This window comes from Peromyscus eremicus, chromosome 8a (assembly GCF_949786415.1).
Source record: "Peromyscus eremicus chromosome 8a, PerEre_H2_v1, whole genome shotgun sequence".
Classification (NCBI taxonomy): domain Eukaryota; kingdom Metazoa; phylum Chordata; class Mammalia; order Rodentia; family Cricetidae; genus Peromyscus; species Peromyscus eremicus.
In genome coordinates, this window is record NC_081423.1 from 101676757 (window position 1) to 101694080 (window position 17324).

General features: G+C 46.1%; 1 protein-coding gene across 1 annotated transcript in view; it reads left to right on the forward strand.

Moving 5' to 3' along the window:
- Positions 1 to 7213: 7213 nt before the first annotated feature.
- Positions 7214 to 17324, forward strand: part of Rptor (regulatory associated protein of MTOR complex 1) — a 350353-nt gene continuing 340242 nt past the window's right edge. Inside the window, exon 1 of the mRNA XM_059272251.1 lies at positions 7214 to 8190. Coding sequence (XP_059128234.1) covers positions 8029 to 8190 — 162 coding nt within the window. The 5' untranslated portion in view covers positions 7214 to 8028. The remainder of the gene's footprint in view (positions 8191 to 17324) is intronic.

Sequence of the window (17324 nt, forward strand, 5' to 3'; positions counted from 1 at the left end):
TCTGAGGTGCTGGGATCACCAAATGCTGTATTGAACTATTTTGTGGATGTTAAATGACTTTTCTTGAGATTAGAAGGTGACTGTCCTAGCACTTGGCATATCTTAACTAATACAAGGTGTCAGGCTCAAAAGAAACTCTGGACAAATGACTAACTGTGGTGCCTATTATTAGCATACCAAAGTGCATGCTCAGCATCACAAATACCTGTTATGGAGTCCACGCTGGCATCCTGGCTCTTCTCACCCTGTCCGTACACTAAACTCCAGCTTCGCTTCCCTCAGCTTCTCGTGTGTGTGTGTGTGTGTGTGTGTGTGTGTGTGTGTGTGTGTGTGTTTGTGTGTATATGTATATGTATGTATAAAACCTTGCCATTTTGCCATGCACCTTCTGTCTTTCTTGGTCTTCCTGTTTTGCTCCCTGCCCTCATCATGGCCCAGTTTAGTTTGCTACTTTCTCTCCCTGCTCTGGACTCTTCCAGATGACTCTGACTGTACTCTTCCTCATATCCACAACATAAACCTTCCCCCCAACCATACCGTGGAGCGGTCACATCCTCACTTACACAAGGAAATTATCAGAGACAGATGAAGACAAGGATGTCCCATACCCCATGTCATCCACCTGTGATGAGACAAAGTTATTCTTTCAGTATTCACATTATGATGGCTCATCTTGGTTGTTGACACCTGGTAAGAGAGACTCAGCTGAGTTGCCTCCATCTGATTGGCCTGTGGACATGCCTGTGGGGCATTTCCTGATTGCTAATTAATGTAGAAGGGCCCAGCCCACTGTGGGCTGTGCCTTTCCTAGGCAAGTAAGTCTGAGCTGTCTAAGGAGAACAGCCAGCTGAACAGGAGCCTGGAAACAGTATTCCTTCACTTTGGCTTCAGCCTCCTGCCTTGAGTTGCTGTGTTGACTTCCCTCAAGGATGGACTACAACCTGTAAGGTAAAATAACCCTTTCCTGCCCAAGTTGCTTGTGGTCATGGCGTTTATATAGCGACAGAAAGCAAGCTAGGATACATGTCACCGTGACAGAAAACCAAGGATGGCACTGAGCTTCTGATCCCCTGCTTCCATTTCCCAAGTGTTAGGAGTATAGGCATATACTGTCATGTCCGATGTTTGCTGGGGTTCAAACCCAAGGCCTCGTGCACACAAGGCAAGCACTCTGTCAACTGGGCAGCATCCCTCACTCCTCCACCCTTTTTATTCTCAGGGTTGGAAACTGAACTAGGGCCTCACATATACTAGACATGCCCTGTAGCCCCGAGTTACAACCTCAGCCTGTGCCATTTTTTCCTTTCTCCTAATGCTGTGTTTGTAATGGTCAGAGGTCCTATGTCTGTGATTCCACCTCCTGGGACCTGGGAGAGGAAGGCGGCCTGTCAGGATCAGCCGCAGCATCTTTACCCGCTGAACCATGTATAGCTCTGTCTGTGTGGGTGTATGAACACAAGTATACATGGTTATGAGTGCACAGAGTCTGGAAGGAGGCATCGGACCCCTCAGAGCTGGAGTTACAGGAGTTTGCAGGGTACCCAGCTTGTTTCATGAATGCTGGGGTTACACAGCACGTGCCATTAACTAGTGAGCTATCTCTCCAGCCTCCCCCCTTCTCTCTCCCTCTCTTCCTCTTTCTTTGAAAAAAAAGTTGAGGGGCTGGAGAGATGGCTCAGGGATTAAGAGCACTGGCTGCTCTTCCAGAGGACGCGCGCGCAGGCACGAAGCGCCTTGCGTCTTTAGAGGGCGGCAGGAGGGAGGGGGCAGTCGCCAGGCTCAGCAGCCTGTTTTCCACTGAAGGTGATGCTGAGCCTGGCACCCACTTCCCTTCCTCTTCTCACTTTGCTGTCAACAAAACATCTGACCTGCAGAGGGAGGCGGCTTGGATTCTGCTAAAAACAGTAATGATGTTCAGACAAAAGCAAAGTACCTTGTATCTATTTTGGTTTCTTTTAAACTAAGCATAGATTTCTCTGGAAAGCCCCGGAGCTGGCTGGTCTCCGGTGTGGAAAACAAGAGCTCAGCGAAGCACCAGGTCTCCTCGACTTTCCTGACCTCCAGTCTTGCTCCTTGTTCTTGATGACCAAACACATTCTCTGCCCTTGATTGATTTGACGGAGCATCTGCAGTATTGGAGAATGACTTGGCCTGGCCTGCTTGCAGGCCTGTCTGTGCTGGGATGGCCTTCTGCCTCCAGAACAGGGTGTCTGGGTTGCAGCGGGCCCCAGCCAAGCTAAAAGGTGCTGAACAGACAGCGACATCAGTTCTTTTTGGGAAAGGCTGTTTGTCTAGCCTCTTACCCAGAGCTCCTGCCCTGTGTGCACTCTCCTCCGTCCTGCTGGCCACTGTTATCCATGACCAACATCTCAGGTCCTGTGTCTGCCTCTTGTTCACTTCACTCTGTCTTTGGCATCAGGTTGTTAAGGGTTCCAAGGATATGTGTTTGTGTGTATGTCTCTCTGTTCGTGTGTGTACATGTTTGCGTGTGTGTAAGGTACAGATGCTAGAGGCCAGAGGACAATGGTGGATGGTGCTCTGTAGGTTCCTTTACCCTGTGTTTGAGATGGAGTCTCTAACTGGCCACTAGCTTGACAAATAGGCTAGGCTGGCTGGCCGGCCATCAAGCCCCAGGGTTTGCCTGTCTCTACCACCCCAAGCACTGGGATTTTAATGATGTACTGCCTCTCCTGCACTTTAAAAACAATTTTTTTTTTAAAATATTTGAGACAGGATCTCATTGTGTAGCTCTGCCTGGCCTGGAACTCACTATGTAGACCAGGCAGGCCTTGAGCTCACAGAGAGTGCTGAGGCATGTGCTTCTGTGCCCAGCACATTTAAAACCACAAAACACATGAGTTTCTGGGGCTGAGACTCAGGCTCTCATGCTTGCAGGAGAAGCTCTTTGCTGACTGAGCTATCTCCTTAGCCTGGCAGTCAAAGTTTGAGTGCTGGTGAGGGGCGATGTGGTCTCCCGCCATGTTGTGGGTCCCGCTCCTGTTGTCTGGCAGGTCAGCAGTATTTCTGCTAGTTCGAGGTCAGAGCTGGGCCTGGAAGCCCTTCCTCTCTTCCTGCTCGAGTCTGCATCCTGACACTGTCCATCAGCTCTTGGTCTCAGAGGCACTTGGTTTATAAACACCTTTCTCATGTAGGCAGAGACTGTAACAGACTGCGGGGGTGGGAGGTCATCCTCAACTCCCACCTCTGTTTTCATATCTTGTCTCAGACTAGATTTTACACAGTTCTAGAAATGTATAACGTGCGTTTTCATTATTAGATGGTTTCAGTGAGCAGCTCTATGGAAACTGGCGGCCTTGCTGATGAACGACAGAGGGGACACTGAAATGGGACTGCAGGCCCAAGTGGCCAACTGATCACATGACGCGGAGACTGGATTGCCCTGGCAGAAACGTCAACCCTTTAGCATTCTTCAGCCTGTCATTTGCTATGGGGGTGCCCTGCCTGCTGAAATCCTCCAGTGCTCTTCCAAGGGCTTGTCTGGGACCTGAATGGAAGCATCCAGGACATGTGCAAGATGGTTTCTTTTAAATGAAATAATCTGGCACATTCTTCAACTTTCAGGTTGGGAGCTGGGCTGTTAACTTCTTCCTGGCTTCCCCATGAGTCACAGATTACATGTGACAGGCGGGGAGCCTGTGGGGCAGGGCTTTGTCGGTACCTGAGGGAAGTGGTGGTGCACTGAGGAACTGGATGACTAGATTCTGTTTGTTTGTTTTGTTTTTTTTTTTTTTTGAGACAGAATCTCATGTATCGCAGGTTGGTCTTGAATTTGCCTTGTATCCGAGGATGACTTTGAACTTCTGAGCCTTCTGCCTCCACCTCTCAAGTGCTGGAATTGCACAATAAGCTACCATACTGTTTTCTGTGCTGTGTATGTGTGGTATGTGTTTGTGGTGTGTATGTGTATTGGGTGTTGTGTGTGTGATGTGTGTATATTGTGTGTATGGGTGGTATGTGTATTGTGTATGGATGATGTATCTGGTGTGTGGGGGGTGTGTGTGCTCTGTGTGTGTGTATGTATATGGAGTGTGTGGGATGAAACTCAGTCATTGAAGGGGACTTTGGAGAGAGAGTATTGTCTCCTGTCCATAGCTCTGACTGGGTTGCCTGAGTAAAAAACACAAACCCCAAGTCTCTGTCTTCTTACACCCCATGATTCAGGGATCTAAGGCAGTAGCTTCCCTTGCTACCTGATCTCTTTTTTATTTTTTTATATAAATTCATATATGCTTGTGTATGTGTGAGTACATGTGTTCACAGGCCAGAGGCTAGTCTTAGGTGTTGTTCCTAAAGATGTGCCCACCTAGATTTTCTTTTGTAAAGATTTACTTTGTTTATGTATATGTATATCACATGTGTGTGGGTACCCACAGTGGCCAGAAGAGGGTGTCAGGTAGCCTGGAGATGGAGTTACCTGTGGTTGTGGGCAGTCTGATGTGGATGCTGGGAACTGAACTCCTGTTCTCTACAAAAGTATCAAGTGCTCTTAACCCATGAGCTGTGACTCTAATCACACCTAGTTTGTATACAGAGTCTCTCACTGGCTTGAAACTTGTTAATTTGGCTAGGCATGCCTTTGTGTGTGTGTGTGTGTGTGTGTGTGTGTGTGTGTATGTATGTATACATTTACATGTGTGAGTGCAGGTGCATGCATGCTATGGCACATATGTGGAAGTCAAAGGACAACCTTGGGCTTTGGTCCTTGATTTTTTGCTTGATACCAGGGTCTCTTATTGTCCATCACTGCATATACTATCTTCTTATCCATCACTGCATATACTATCTTATTGACCACCACTACATATCCTATCTTATTATCCACCACTACATATCCTATCTTATTATCCACCACTGCATATCCTATTATCCACCACTGCATATCCTATCTTATCCACTACTGCATACATTAGGTTCGTTGGCCTTCCAGTTTCCAGGAATTCTTTTGTCTTCACCTCTACCTTGCAGTGTGAGTATTGGGATTACAGATGTGCACTATTACATCTGCCTTTACATGCGTGCTGGGGATCTGACTCAGGTCCTCACCTTTGTGCAGTGAATGCTTTACTCACTGAGCCATCTCCCAGCTCTACACCTGATTCAGGATACTGAACTCGGCTCCTAACACTCGCACAGTCAGTATGTCACCTACAGCGATTTCACTAGTCTATTGCTGTTTGCTTTTAGAATACCTGAAAGTCTGTGGGTTTCTCACGATCCACCTCTTTACAGGTGAAGAAACAGATGAAACAAGTTTTCCAGGTCACAGAGCAATTAAGGAACAATGCTGCTTCTTTGCTGTGGCTTCCTGCAAAATGGCTGCAATAGAAATCTCTGCAGCCCAAGGTTATGGCACCTTGGCCACCAGGACTACAAAATAGGGTAGAGGGACAAGGTGAAGGCAGGAGGTATTTATTGTGATTTCTTCTGGAGATCTTGGAAGTCCTAAAGCCTCTGCTGCTGCTGCTGGGACACTCTGTTTTGTTGTATTGCCCTGAGAAGAATGGGCTCTGTGTGATACAGTAACCACAAGATTTCCTGGGATAATAACTGAACAGGGAATTACATGAAACACTTAAGTGCTGGTGAGAAAGATCTGGGATTGCAACACGGACTCTCAGGCCGAAAGGAACTCAGATGCTACCTGGACTGTGGTAGGGACTGCCACATTGTGTCCAACCATGGATCTACTCTGAGGAATGGTATCTGCAGGAGACTAACCTAAGGCATACAGTTGGTAGACTGTATTGGAGTGGTGGACCAGTCAGCACTAATGCTCAGTGGACTTTATGTCCTAGGCATCTTTGTTTGTTTTTCATGACAGAGTTTCTTTGTGTAGCCCTGGTAGATCAGGCTGACCTCACTCACAGAGATCTTCCTGGCTCTGCCTCCCAAGTGCTGAGCGTTGCCTGGCAAATCTCCCCCCACCTTCCCCCCCCCCTCCCCCCAGATAGGATTTCTCTGTGTAATGGTCCTGACTGCCCTGGAACTTGATTTGTAGACCAGATTGGCTTCGAACTCACAGAGATCTGCCTGCCTCTTCCTCCCTAGAGTTGGGATTGAAGGAGAGAGCCACACCCAGCTGGGGAATTTTTTTCCTTTTTAAAAGACAGGGTCTTACTCTGCAGCCTAGGCTGACCTAAGCATCTTCACAAACGAATTTTATCCTTTCAGTAATATCATTTAATATTACCACCCAAGCTTTACAGTTCAGGGACTGAGGTCACACAGCTTGAAATTGGTTATACTGATGCTAACAGAGGCTCCCCCAACACCAAGGCTGAAGGCAGAGGTGAGATGGGCCCCTTTGCCTGCCTGAACTGTAGCTAAAGGTTAAGAGTGTCTCAATAGCACCCTGGTTCTGCAAGGCTGACATCACATGTCACATTTAGTTTATATTCCCATTGCAACAATACAGTTCTCAGGATATGTCAATAACTGAGATTTACTGTCTTGAAACAGAAGTAATGCAGGAGGCATGCTTCAGTGAGCAGACAGCAGCAGCTTTAGTCATTGGCACATGAAGCTGTAGCAAAAGAATAATAAACTGCTCAGAAAAAAGGTAGATCAGACAAAAAAAAGATGAAATCTTCCTCTTCTTAAAAATGGAAATATTAAAAAGAAAGCCCCAACAGACTTATGTGTTTATTATCAATGCTTCTTTATGAGGCTTTTATTTTTTTCAGTTTTTCGAGACAGGATTTCTCTGTGTAGTTTTGGTGCCGGTACTGGATGGATCTCGCTCTGTAGACCAGGCTGGCCTCAACTCACAGAGATCCGCCTGGCTCTGCCTCCCAAGTGCTGGGATTAAAGGCTTGCGCTACCGTCACCCTGCTGAGGCTTTTTAAAAAAAAAAAACAAAAACAAAAAAACCCCAAACAAACCCACCTTTTAAAATCAGGACGAAACAAAGTGGTCTTTTTCTTTAATATAAAGGACCATATCTTTGTAGTAGCAAAAAGCTTTTAAAGATAACTAAACGGACATAGTTTCAATCTCAGGATTGGTTTTTGTAACGCAAGTCTACTGAACTAGCGGAGATCAACTAAGGAGAAAGGACGACGTGGTAACCCCGGTAACGAAATGGGGGGAGGGGAAGACAGAACTCAGAGCTCTCAGCCCGCGCTTGGGTAGAGCGGCGAGAACGATTGAAGAGGTTTGGATTATTGGACACGCCGTAGACAGCGGTGCATGCTGGGTCTTGGCAATATGGCGTCCTCCTTGATGTGCTGATGAGAGGAGTTTCACTGTTGCTCCAGAGCAGAGGGCAAAACTCCCCTGACCCAGTAAGCCCAGTTTTCCTGTGTGGTCCGCAGACCCGTGTCGCGCGTGTCTCGGGACTCGTTCCCGGACAGGAGAGAGCCACGAAGCCGAAGGCCAGGACGGGTCAGGCCGCGCGGACCCGGGGCTGAGGAGCCGGCTGCGGACGGGCACGATGGGCCAGTCCTGGCTCAGGTTGCAGCCCCTCAGGCGAGTGCGGGACCCGCAGGGCTGAGAGCCGGTGGACGAGCCCCGAAGCCCCTTGAACCCGACCTCCTGAGGCCTCAGGCCGGCCAGCGCAGTGGGAGAACCCGCACCGTGAGCGGGGCGGCCTGGCTGCCCTGGGATCCACTGGGGCGTTGGAGGCCGGGAGCAGGGTCATCCCCCAGGCCTGAAGTCTCTCCCGCCTTGACAGTCCGGCCCACAGCTCTTCCGGGAACCGACGGCCTCCGGAGCTGCGGGTGTGGGCCGGGGCGCGTGTGTGCCCGCGCAGCTCTTGGGGCTGCGGGGTTGGTTACCCTCCGGCTCTACACCCCCACCCCGCCCCCTCCGACTTCCCGCCCAGAGTTCGAGATAAAGATCTCCGAGTTTTTTGCCTGAATAAGATCTTCGAACACTCTCCCACCGTTTCTTTCCCCAACTCCCCGTTTTCCTGTATTTTATTTCTCCAGTTCTGGTACACACTAGTTTTTAAGGCTGGAGGTTCTTGAGCGCTTGCTGCCAAGGACTCCCCCTCCCCCTCCCCCCCTGATGGAGTCGGAGATGCTGCAGTCGCCTCTTATAGGACTCGGGGAGGAAGATGAGGCCGATCTTACAGATTGGAACCTGCCTTTGGCTTTTATGAAAAAAAGACATTGTGAGAAAATTGAAGGCTCCAAGTCTTTAGCGCAGAGCTGGAGAATGAAGGATCGGGTGAGTGGATTCCCATGGCATCTTTTGAACTTGGTAGTTTTTCCGACTAAGAAAGTTGTGAACAAGAACAGCTGCTTTGGAAAAATGCTGGTATCTCAAAGCCACATGTTGCACTAAAAACCAAAAGCTATTCCAGACTCATATTTTGGTTGAAAATAGATATGGCTGGTGTGGCTAGACGTTACTCACTGGGTAGCATTAATTCAAACGAAGTTTTAATTCAGAAAAAAAAAGTAAATTAGGAATTATTGTACCACAAATGCTTGTATGTCTTTTAGTATAAGACTTGAACGCATGCTTAGTGGACTTTTGTAGTTTGATTTTTAAAATAACCAGACTGATTGAAGTACAGCTGTGTGGTTCAATATGCTGGGAAACAAGATTACTGCAAATGTTTAGCCAATAACAAATTCAGACAGAGTTATTTTAAAGTTGCAGCAGGCTTCATCCTAGTCTTATAAACAATTTATCTGGGAGGATGACCCCCTCCCCCCTCCCCCATGTATGTGGCTGTGTGTTGCTATAACTTGGAGACAGAATATCTTCAGTGGAAATTAGGGAGTATGGAGTATGAGAGGCTGGAACTTGGGTTCAGGTTTTAGGAAGCTCTCATGTTGTTGGAGTGTCGTGAGCAGTTGGTTTCCATCTATTTCCTGGTCTAACAAAAGGGTAGTACTACCCCTTGTCTGTGTGCACTCACAGTTTGTCTTTTTTTTTTTTTACTCCTTCTAGGCTTCTTTCATTCATGTGAACTTTTCAGTATGAAAGAGGAAATTGGTGTTATAATGTGTCATTTGTTTATAGTTTTATGTTTACTGGAGGTGATTGTTTTAAAAGGTATATGATGTTGAACACCTAACATAGTTCTAGCAGCAACCAGTGTTTCAGTTGTTGATTTTTTTTTTTTTTTTTTTTTTTTTTTTGGTTTTTCGAGACAGGGTTTCTCTGTGTAGCTTTGCGCCTTTCCTGGGACTCACTTGGTAGCCCAGGCTGGCCTCGAACTCACAGAGATCCGCCTGGCTCTGCCTCCCGAGTACTGGGATTAAAGGTCTGCGCCACCACCGCCCAGCTCAGTTGTTGATTTTAGAAGGTTCTGAAAATTCAGTCTAAAGCAGTTTAGGTTGAGTGTGGTAAGACATATCTATATTCTCAGCATTCTGCAGGCTGAAGCAGGAGGGTCACAGTCAGTTCCAGGCCAGCCTGCACTACAGAGTGTAAACCTGTCTCAAACAAGAAGAATAAGAGCAATATAAGTAATAAAACTGATGGCTGAGAGAGACTGCATAAAGTCTGTTTTATGGGCCTCTTTAGTACTAACGAAGTCAGAATTTCTTTTTGCACTGTATATGTAAAAAAAAATTGTTTTAGAGCAACTCTAATTTTTTTTTTCCCTTCTAGTTGGTGGAGTTTTCATCTAAAAAAAAATTTTTTTTCTATTCTTTTGAAATGTGCCCTCTCCTCCCCCCCACCCCAAGACAGGGTTTCTCTGTGTAGCCCTGGCTGTCCTGGATCTCGATCTGTAGACCCGCCTGCCTCTGCCTCCCGGTGCTGGGATCAAAGGTGTGTGCCACCACCACCATTGGGCGCTGCACTTTTCATTTAATGTAGGCATTGATTTTTTTTTTTTGGTGACAGGGTTTCTTGCAGGCGAGGCTGCCTTGTTATGTAGTCAGGAATGACCTTGAACTTCTGATCCTAGGATTATAGGTGTGTACCATCATGTCCAGTTTTATGTAGTGCTAGAGTTTTGTGCATGCTAAGCAACACTCTACAAACTGAGCTGCATCTCCAGCCCTATCATTAAAGTGTGTGTGTATTTTGTTTTGCTGGGTGGTGGTCTTTAATCCCAGCGCTCAGGAGGCAAAGGCAGGCCCATCTCTGAGTTCAAGGCCAGCCCGGTCTAGAGAGAAACCTTGTCTGGGGTGGGAGAGGGTGGAGTGTAAGTTCTTAGTAACTTCTGAGTTGCTGTTTAGAAGACAGGAAGAAAGTGTGCTGCCTCTGGCCTTTCAGTGAGACTTTGGTGTCACAGAGTCTCCTGAGTAGAGACTCAAACTTAAATGGTCTCAAGGGTTGGAAGGTGGCATGAATGAACGACACTGGCCAGGTTCCAGAAGAGTGCTTCAGGTCACAGACAGATGCAGCAGGTCCTATGGCTTGGTGTCTGGCAGCTTTTCTGGAAGGATGTGTAGGCCACAGTTAATGAGCTCAGTCAGCTCTTGTGTGTGTTCTCTTTGGGAAGCCAGAAAGTTCTTTTTGTGACAGTCCTGTTTATAGTTGTGGCTGCTGTTGGCACTTGCTGCATAACCCAGGCTGGCACTGGACTGGCAGCAATCTTCCTGCTTTAGCCTTCTGAATGCTAGGATTACAGATGTGCATCATCATGGCTAGCTTTTTTTTTTTTTTTTTTTAAAAGATCTACTTATTTGTATATTTTATATATATGAATGCTCTATCTGCATGTATGCCCGAATGCCAGAAGAGAGCATCAAATCCCATTATAGATGGTTGTGAGCCACCATGTGGTGGCTGGGAATTGAACCTAGGTACTCTGGAAGGACAGTCAATGCTTTTAACCACTGAGCCATTTCTCCAGCCCCCCGCTTTAAACTTTCTTTCCTTCTTTCTTTATTATTATTATTTGGTTTTTCGAGACAGGGTTTCTCAGTGTAGTTTTGGTGCCTTTCCTGGATCTTGCTCTGTAGACCAGGCTGGCCTCGAACTCACAGTAAAAAAATTTTAAAGATAGACTCTCACTGTGTTGCCTTGGCTGACCTGATCATAACTATGTAGACCTGGCTGGCCTTGAACTCCCACAGATCTACCTGCCTCTGCTTTTCACTGGGATTAATTAATTAACTAATTTTTATATGTGAGCCTTTCAGTTTAAAATGTTAGTCTTACTTCAGAGATTTTAAAGCAAAGCATTCCAACACTGAAGGCAAAACGCACCCTTTAGGGGAAGGTTTGGCTAGTGAATTACCCATGTGTGACCTGGCAAATGATGGCAACTACTCTTGGCAGTCCTAGTCAGTCTGTCCCACTGTGTGGGGGTGACCTTCTGAGAGCCTGGTCTTGCACCTTCCTAAGAATGAGGTGCAGCTCTGTGTGCTTTTATTAATTAATTAATGTTTTAAAAGATTCATTTATTTTATGTATATGGATGTTTTGTCTACATGTATGTCTGCACATCAGAAGAGGGCATCATATCACCATGGGACCAGTTAAAGATGGTTGTGAGCTGTCATGTGGGTTCTGGGAATTGAACTTAGGACCTCTGGAAAAACAGCTAGTGCTTTTAACCACTGAACCATCTCTCCAGCCCCTAAATTCATTTCTAAATGTATTTTATTAATGATTACTTATTAGTGTCCCATCTAGTATCCTTGTTACTGATTCCTAAAATTGGCATCACCAAAGTTGACTGACAACTCTTTTTTTTTTTTTTCGGTTGTTCAAGACAGGGTTTCTCCATGTAGTTTTGGTGCCTGTCCTGGATCTTGCTCTGTAGACCAGGCTGGCCTCAAACTTACAGAGATCCTCCTGGCTCTGCCTCCTGAGTGCTGGGATTAAAGGTGTGAGCCATCGCCACCTGGCGGCTGACAACTCTTAAGAGGTTTTTGCCATCCAGCCACAATGTCCACCCTCAGTCCAAGTTTTGAATGAGTCTTGGTTTTTAAGTGCCCTGTTAACATTTTTTAAAATTTATTTATTTTTTTTATGTGAGTGCTCTGTCTTGATGTATACCTGCATGCTGGAAAAGGGCATCAGATCCTATTATAGACAGTTGTGAGCCACCATGGGTTGCTGGGAATTGAATTCAGGTCCTCTGGAAGAGCAGCCAGTGCTCTTGACAGCAGAGCCACCTCTCCAGCCCCTCCTGTTAACATTTTAATTACTAAGTTACTTTTAGTTAGATTGTTGTTTGGTTAATTCTGGGTGTAGGGAATGCTACATATATGTGTCAGTAGTGTTTGGGAATATAATTGTCAAGTAACTAGACATATGAATTAGAGTTCAATGAGTCATTCATGGGCTGGTGGCAGAAGAGGTATGTATCCATCTCACCGGTTTGTTTTACTGTTGTACTTCATAGTTCTTTCAGGGGGGCTGGAGCACTGACTGCTCTTCCAGAGGACCTGGGTTCAATTCCCAGCACCCACATGGCAGCTCACAACTGTCTGTAACTCCAGTTCCAGGAAATCCAACACCCTTACACAGATATGAGTGCAGGCAAAACACCAATGCATATAAAATAAAAATAATAAAGTAATAGTTCTTACAGTATTCATTTTCCCGATGGACAGTGGGTGGGTGGGAAACTTGGTCTCAGATGTATCTTTTGGCTGGCATATATGTGGGGTAGAACCTGGGAAGTCTGAGAACTGTTGTCCTGAAAGAGGCATGTGGCTCATACCTGGGCATGTGAATGCAGGAATGTGTGTATTCATGGCTAGCCTGGGCTATACAAATGAATGATTGAATTTCAAGTCAGCTTGGATTTAGAGTGAGCTCCTGCCTTAAAAAAAAGAAAAGAAAAGAAATAATTGACATGTAATGCTATGTCTGTGTACGACTATTGATAGACGTACCATCTAATGTGATTAGGACTATTGATAGACACACTGTCTAATGTATGTAGGGCTATTGATAAGCACACGGGAGTGTAGATGTAACTAGCAGGAGGAGGCTTATTTGCTCTGCTATCTTTGGAGCCTGAGTGGTTTCAGTGTTTACTAGTTCTTTGTGGCCCCCTCTTCCTTGCTGCCTTGTACCCTTCCTAGAACATTCCAGTGGAACCCCATGTTCCACTACATGGGGGCTGCTGTCTGTGCTCATCCTTCCTTACTAAATCTAAAGGTCCTTCTCTCTCCTCAACCTTAGTTGACCTCTTCGCATTTGATAGAGTTGACCCCTCTGTGCATTGTTCATCACTGGCTTTTGGGTCTTCATGAAAGTCGGATTTCCCCCTTTGATTGCTGTTGGCTGCTCCTCAGACTCCTTTGCTGCTTGGTACCTAAGTGGGGAGTGCCCGGGGATGTGGCCTGTTGTGAACTAATCTTGTCTGATTCATGGTTTCAGTTCTGTCACATGCCAGTGACACTCACAGCTTGTCTATACTTCTGACCTCCCTGAACTACCATTCAGATACCTTCTTTGTCTTGGTCACAGTGTTCACCACCATTCAGTCGGTTGTAGAAGCTGCAAATACATAGTTTAATTCTCTCTCTCTCTTTTTTAATCCTGCCTAGTTGCGTCAGTAGGACCTGTGAGTCACCTCACAGCATGTCTTGCCCTGCTTGATCTGCCCTGCTCCAGTCCCTAGTCCAGGCAGCTGTGTAATTGTCTGGGTCGTGACAGTTACACACTGACTGGTTTCCTAGCATCTCCACAACCTGACTTTTTTTTTTTAAAAAGATTTATTTACTTACTTACTTATTTATTTATTTATTTATTTATTTTAAATGTACGTTGGGGTTTTGCCTGCATGTATGTCTGTGTGAGGCTGCCAGATCCCCCTGGAACTGGAGCCACAGACAGTTGTGAACTGCCATATGGGTACTGAGGATTGAACCCAGATCCTCTGGAAGAGCAGCCAGTGCTCCTAACCGCTGAGCCATCTCTCTAGCCCCTGCTCTGCCACTTCCTTCCTGGTGCTCTGTTGATTTCTGAAATGGTAGAGCAGAGTACAGTCCAGCTTCTTGAAGCCTTGTTCTTCAGTAGTGATGCCTGGGATAGCCAGTCAGAAGCAGCAACCCAGGAACTCATGGCTATTTGGGGTCTCCATTTCTCTGATATTCGTCTCCACACTCCTTCAACCAGATAAAAGTAAACTTTTATCATAAAGCAAGGAGTTAGTTTGTGCTAGTCCCTAGCAGTGCTAGGCACATAGAAAGGACCCGACTAAATGTCCTGTTGAAAGAGAATAAGTAGTTTACCAAGGACTTCCAACATAGATCTCTCTCCTAAGGCTCACCTGTACTGAAAGTTACCTGGGGATTATTGTCTTTGTGCTCTTGGTGAGGAGGACACTGGAGCCCTAAGTAGATGGCTTCCTTAAAGTCACACACGTGACATGGCAGCAGTGAAGGGAAGAGGTCCTTGAAAAACAAAGCCCACTTCTAACAGAAGCAAAACTGTTATCATATTGTCTTAAAACATTCCCATGCAGGTTTCATGGCAGGTCCCAACAAGACACTGAGGGCAGCTTGGTGCTGATGTCATAGGAAGTAGGCTGGCAGGGTCCCCGAAGCCAGTGCTTTCTTACCATAATGGAAGATGTCATTGACCTTTCTTCTCTGGTGATGCTGGCACTGGTGGTGCCGGAGAGGAGGAAACTGTGGCATCTTAGCATGGATGCAGATGGAGGCCATCTGAACCAGTGGCTGTTGTCTGTTGTTAGTATTCTAACATGCCAAGCATGTTAAAAGGATTCTGGTTTTACTTGAGAAGGTTCTTGATAAAGCAGGGGAACATGATTATTTGAATTAAATTTTAATTCTTGAGCTTGTGCCTTTGTGTGTTAATGATTTTGTTTTTAGACAGGGTTTCTCTGTGTAGCCCTGGCTGTCCTGGAACTTGCTCTGTAGACCAGGCTGGCCTCGAACTCACAGAGATCTTCCTGCCTCTGCCTCCCAAGTGCTGGGATTAAAGGTGTATGCTATCACTTCTCAGCTGTTAACTCTTATGCTTCATAACAGACCAATGGCTGCTTGGGAGGATAGGCCCAGAGGCTATAGTTGGGGGTGGCTTTGTGGAAATGGCTGTGTGGAAGAGGGTGATGACCAGGTGGAAATGGGCCTTATGGCCAAAAAGGAGGGGCCCAGTGGCCGTGTGTGTGTGTGTGTGTGTGTGTGTGTGTGTGTGTGTGTGTGTATAGCCTGGTGGCCATAAGGGGTAGTGGTGGCTAGGTAGATGGCTGCTCTATGACCAAAGAGGAGGGGTCTATTGACACACTGTGTGTGTGTGTGTGTAGGGTGGGCTGTCAGTTATCAATGGTGAGGGGACAGACATAGCTCAACACCTGTTACTCCAAGTAGCCTGAGAAGTTCCTCTACTTACTCAGGTCAAACTGGGATTTGTGGCTTCCATGCTGAAAAAAAAATTCACTGAAAAGAATTTCGGGATTAGTCAGTAAGATGAAGTAGAACTGAAGATCTCATTTGAAGATATTTTAATATAGGTTTAAGCAGGAGGATTCAGAGAAAGAGGAGCTCAGGAGAAAGTGAGACACACCCGAGAACAGAGGTATGCCTTTCAAAGAAGAGTGGGAGGCTGGCTGTGGCAGCACACACCTTTAATCCCAGTACTCTGGAGGCAGAATCTGTGGATCTCTGAGTTCAAGGCCAGCCTGGTCTATAAGGTAAGTTCCAGGAAAGCCAGGGCTACACAGAGAAACCCTGTCTCGAAAAACCAAAAAACCAACTAACCAAGCAAACAAAAGAGTCAGAGAGAGTAAGCCATGCCCCGAAGTAGGCTCTGCATGGCGGGGTCACAATTAATTCCTAGCATCAGCGTCATCTTGGTGGCTCTCCCTTCTCTCCTTTGATAAGTGAGATAAGCAAGGTGGCTCTGGAGATGTCTTGTATAGAATTAAAGTCTAGTAAGGTAAAACGGTGAGCCATTAGGGCTGCACGAGGAGATTTGTTCATGTCCTTTCCCTGTTAGTGGGATTTCCGATGAGATTTCTAGAAAATTGTAGGTTTATCATGGGAAGGGAGAATGGCCATAAGCAGTTAATTATACTGAAATTCGTCCTGGCAGGAGACTTCTGCTGGATTCCTGAGTGAGGGTTTTCTCTCCCTTTCTCATGTCCCCAAGATTTTTCCTGTCTTCCTGTTCTACCTTTGTGGAAGAGAGGTCCCACTGCAGACAAGTAGGGTAGGGCCAGCTACTGAGTCTAGGAACACTGTGAATCGCCTTCTTTGGGTATTAGGCCTGTATAGTTGGAAGACATACGTATATTCTTGAAAATGAACCAAGTGAGCTGTGTTTGTTTTTTTTTTGAGACAGGGTTTCTCTGTGTAACAGTCCTGGCTGTCTGTCCTGGAACTTACTTTGTAGACCAGGCTGGTCTCAACCTCACAGAAATCCACCTGCCTCTGCCTCCCAAGTGCTGGGATTAAAGGCGTGTGCTAGCACTGCCCAGCATGAGCTGTCATTTTAAGGAAAGCATCTGACAGCGTTTGTTGCCAGTGAGAAGATTTGAGCTTTCAAATGAAAATTAGAGCTTGGAAAACCTCTGGGCAGTTGACTGATCCCAATACTTAAAAGAGTGCTCTAATGAGAACATGATATGAACATGTGAATGGAATATGTCAACATTTGAAACATGTATGTTATCCAGTGAACCAATAAGACAGTGAGGGCTTGAGTGTGGGGGTGTAGTGTCACAGAGGCTGTGGTATTTAGATGGATTCAACTCTTTACAGAATTCACGTAGTGTGCAGCTGCTTGTCCGTTACTGGAATGTTTGGGTCCTCTTCCCTTTCTGGCTGTTGGTGTTCCTCTTGGGAAAGAGGTAGACACACGTCAGAATGCATCTGCCCTCTCTGAAGCTACGTGGTAGAGATTTACAAGAATGTAGAGCACAGCCACTAGCAGTTTTGAAAATAGACTTATTTTTCATAGAATGTTAGTTGTTTGAATAAGTAATGAGTTTCTAATTACTTTTAAATTAATTCATAATGTATTGCATTTTAAAATGTTTTACCCTTTAATACATAAAGTGTTGATAAATGTAACTCATTAAAAAAAAAAAAACCACCTCTTTGAGGGGGGCAGATTCCTTAAGAGCATAAAGGGGGCTGCTGGCAAAAGTTTGAGAGGTATGTGGTCAGGAGGAGGCCTGGGGAGGTCACGTGATGACTTAACTGATACTAGAGGAGACCAAAAGACTTACCTCGTCTGCTACTCACTCTCATTCATTCATTCATCCATTCATTCACTCAGAGACAGGGTTTCTTTGTGTAGAACTGGCTGGCCTGGAACTCCGAGATTCGCCTGCTTCAAAGGTGTGTACCACCACTCCCCAGCCATCCTTCTAATATCTTTGCACAAGGAGCATATGGGGTCTCTCTCTGAATCAGAGCTGGGGTGTGCCTTGCCTGTGAAGCATGTGCGCTTGGGCAGTCACT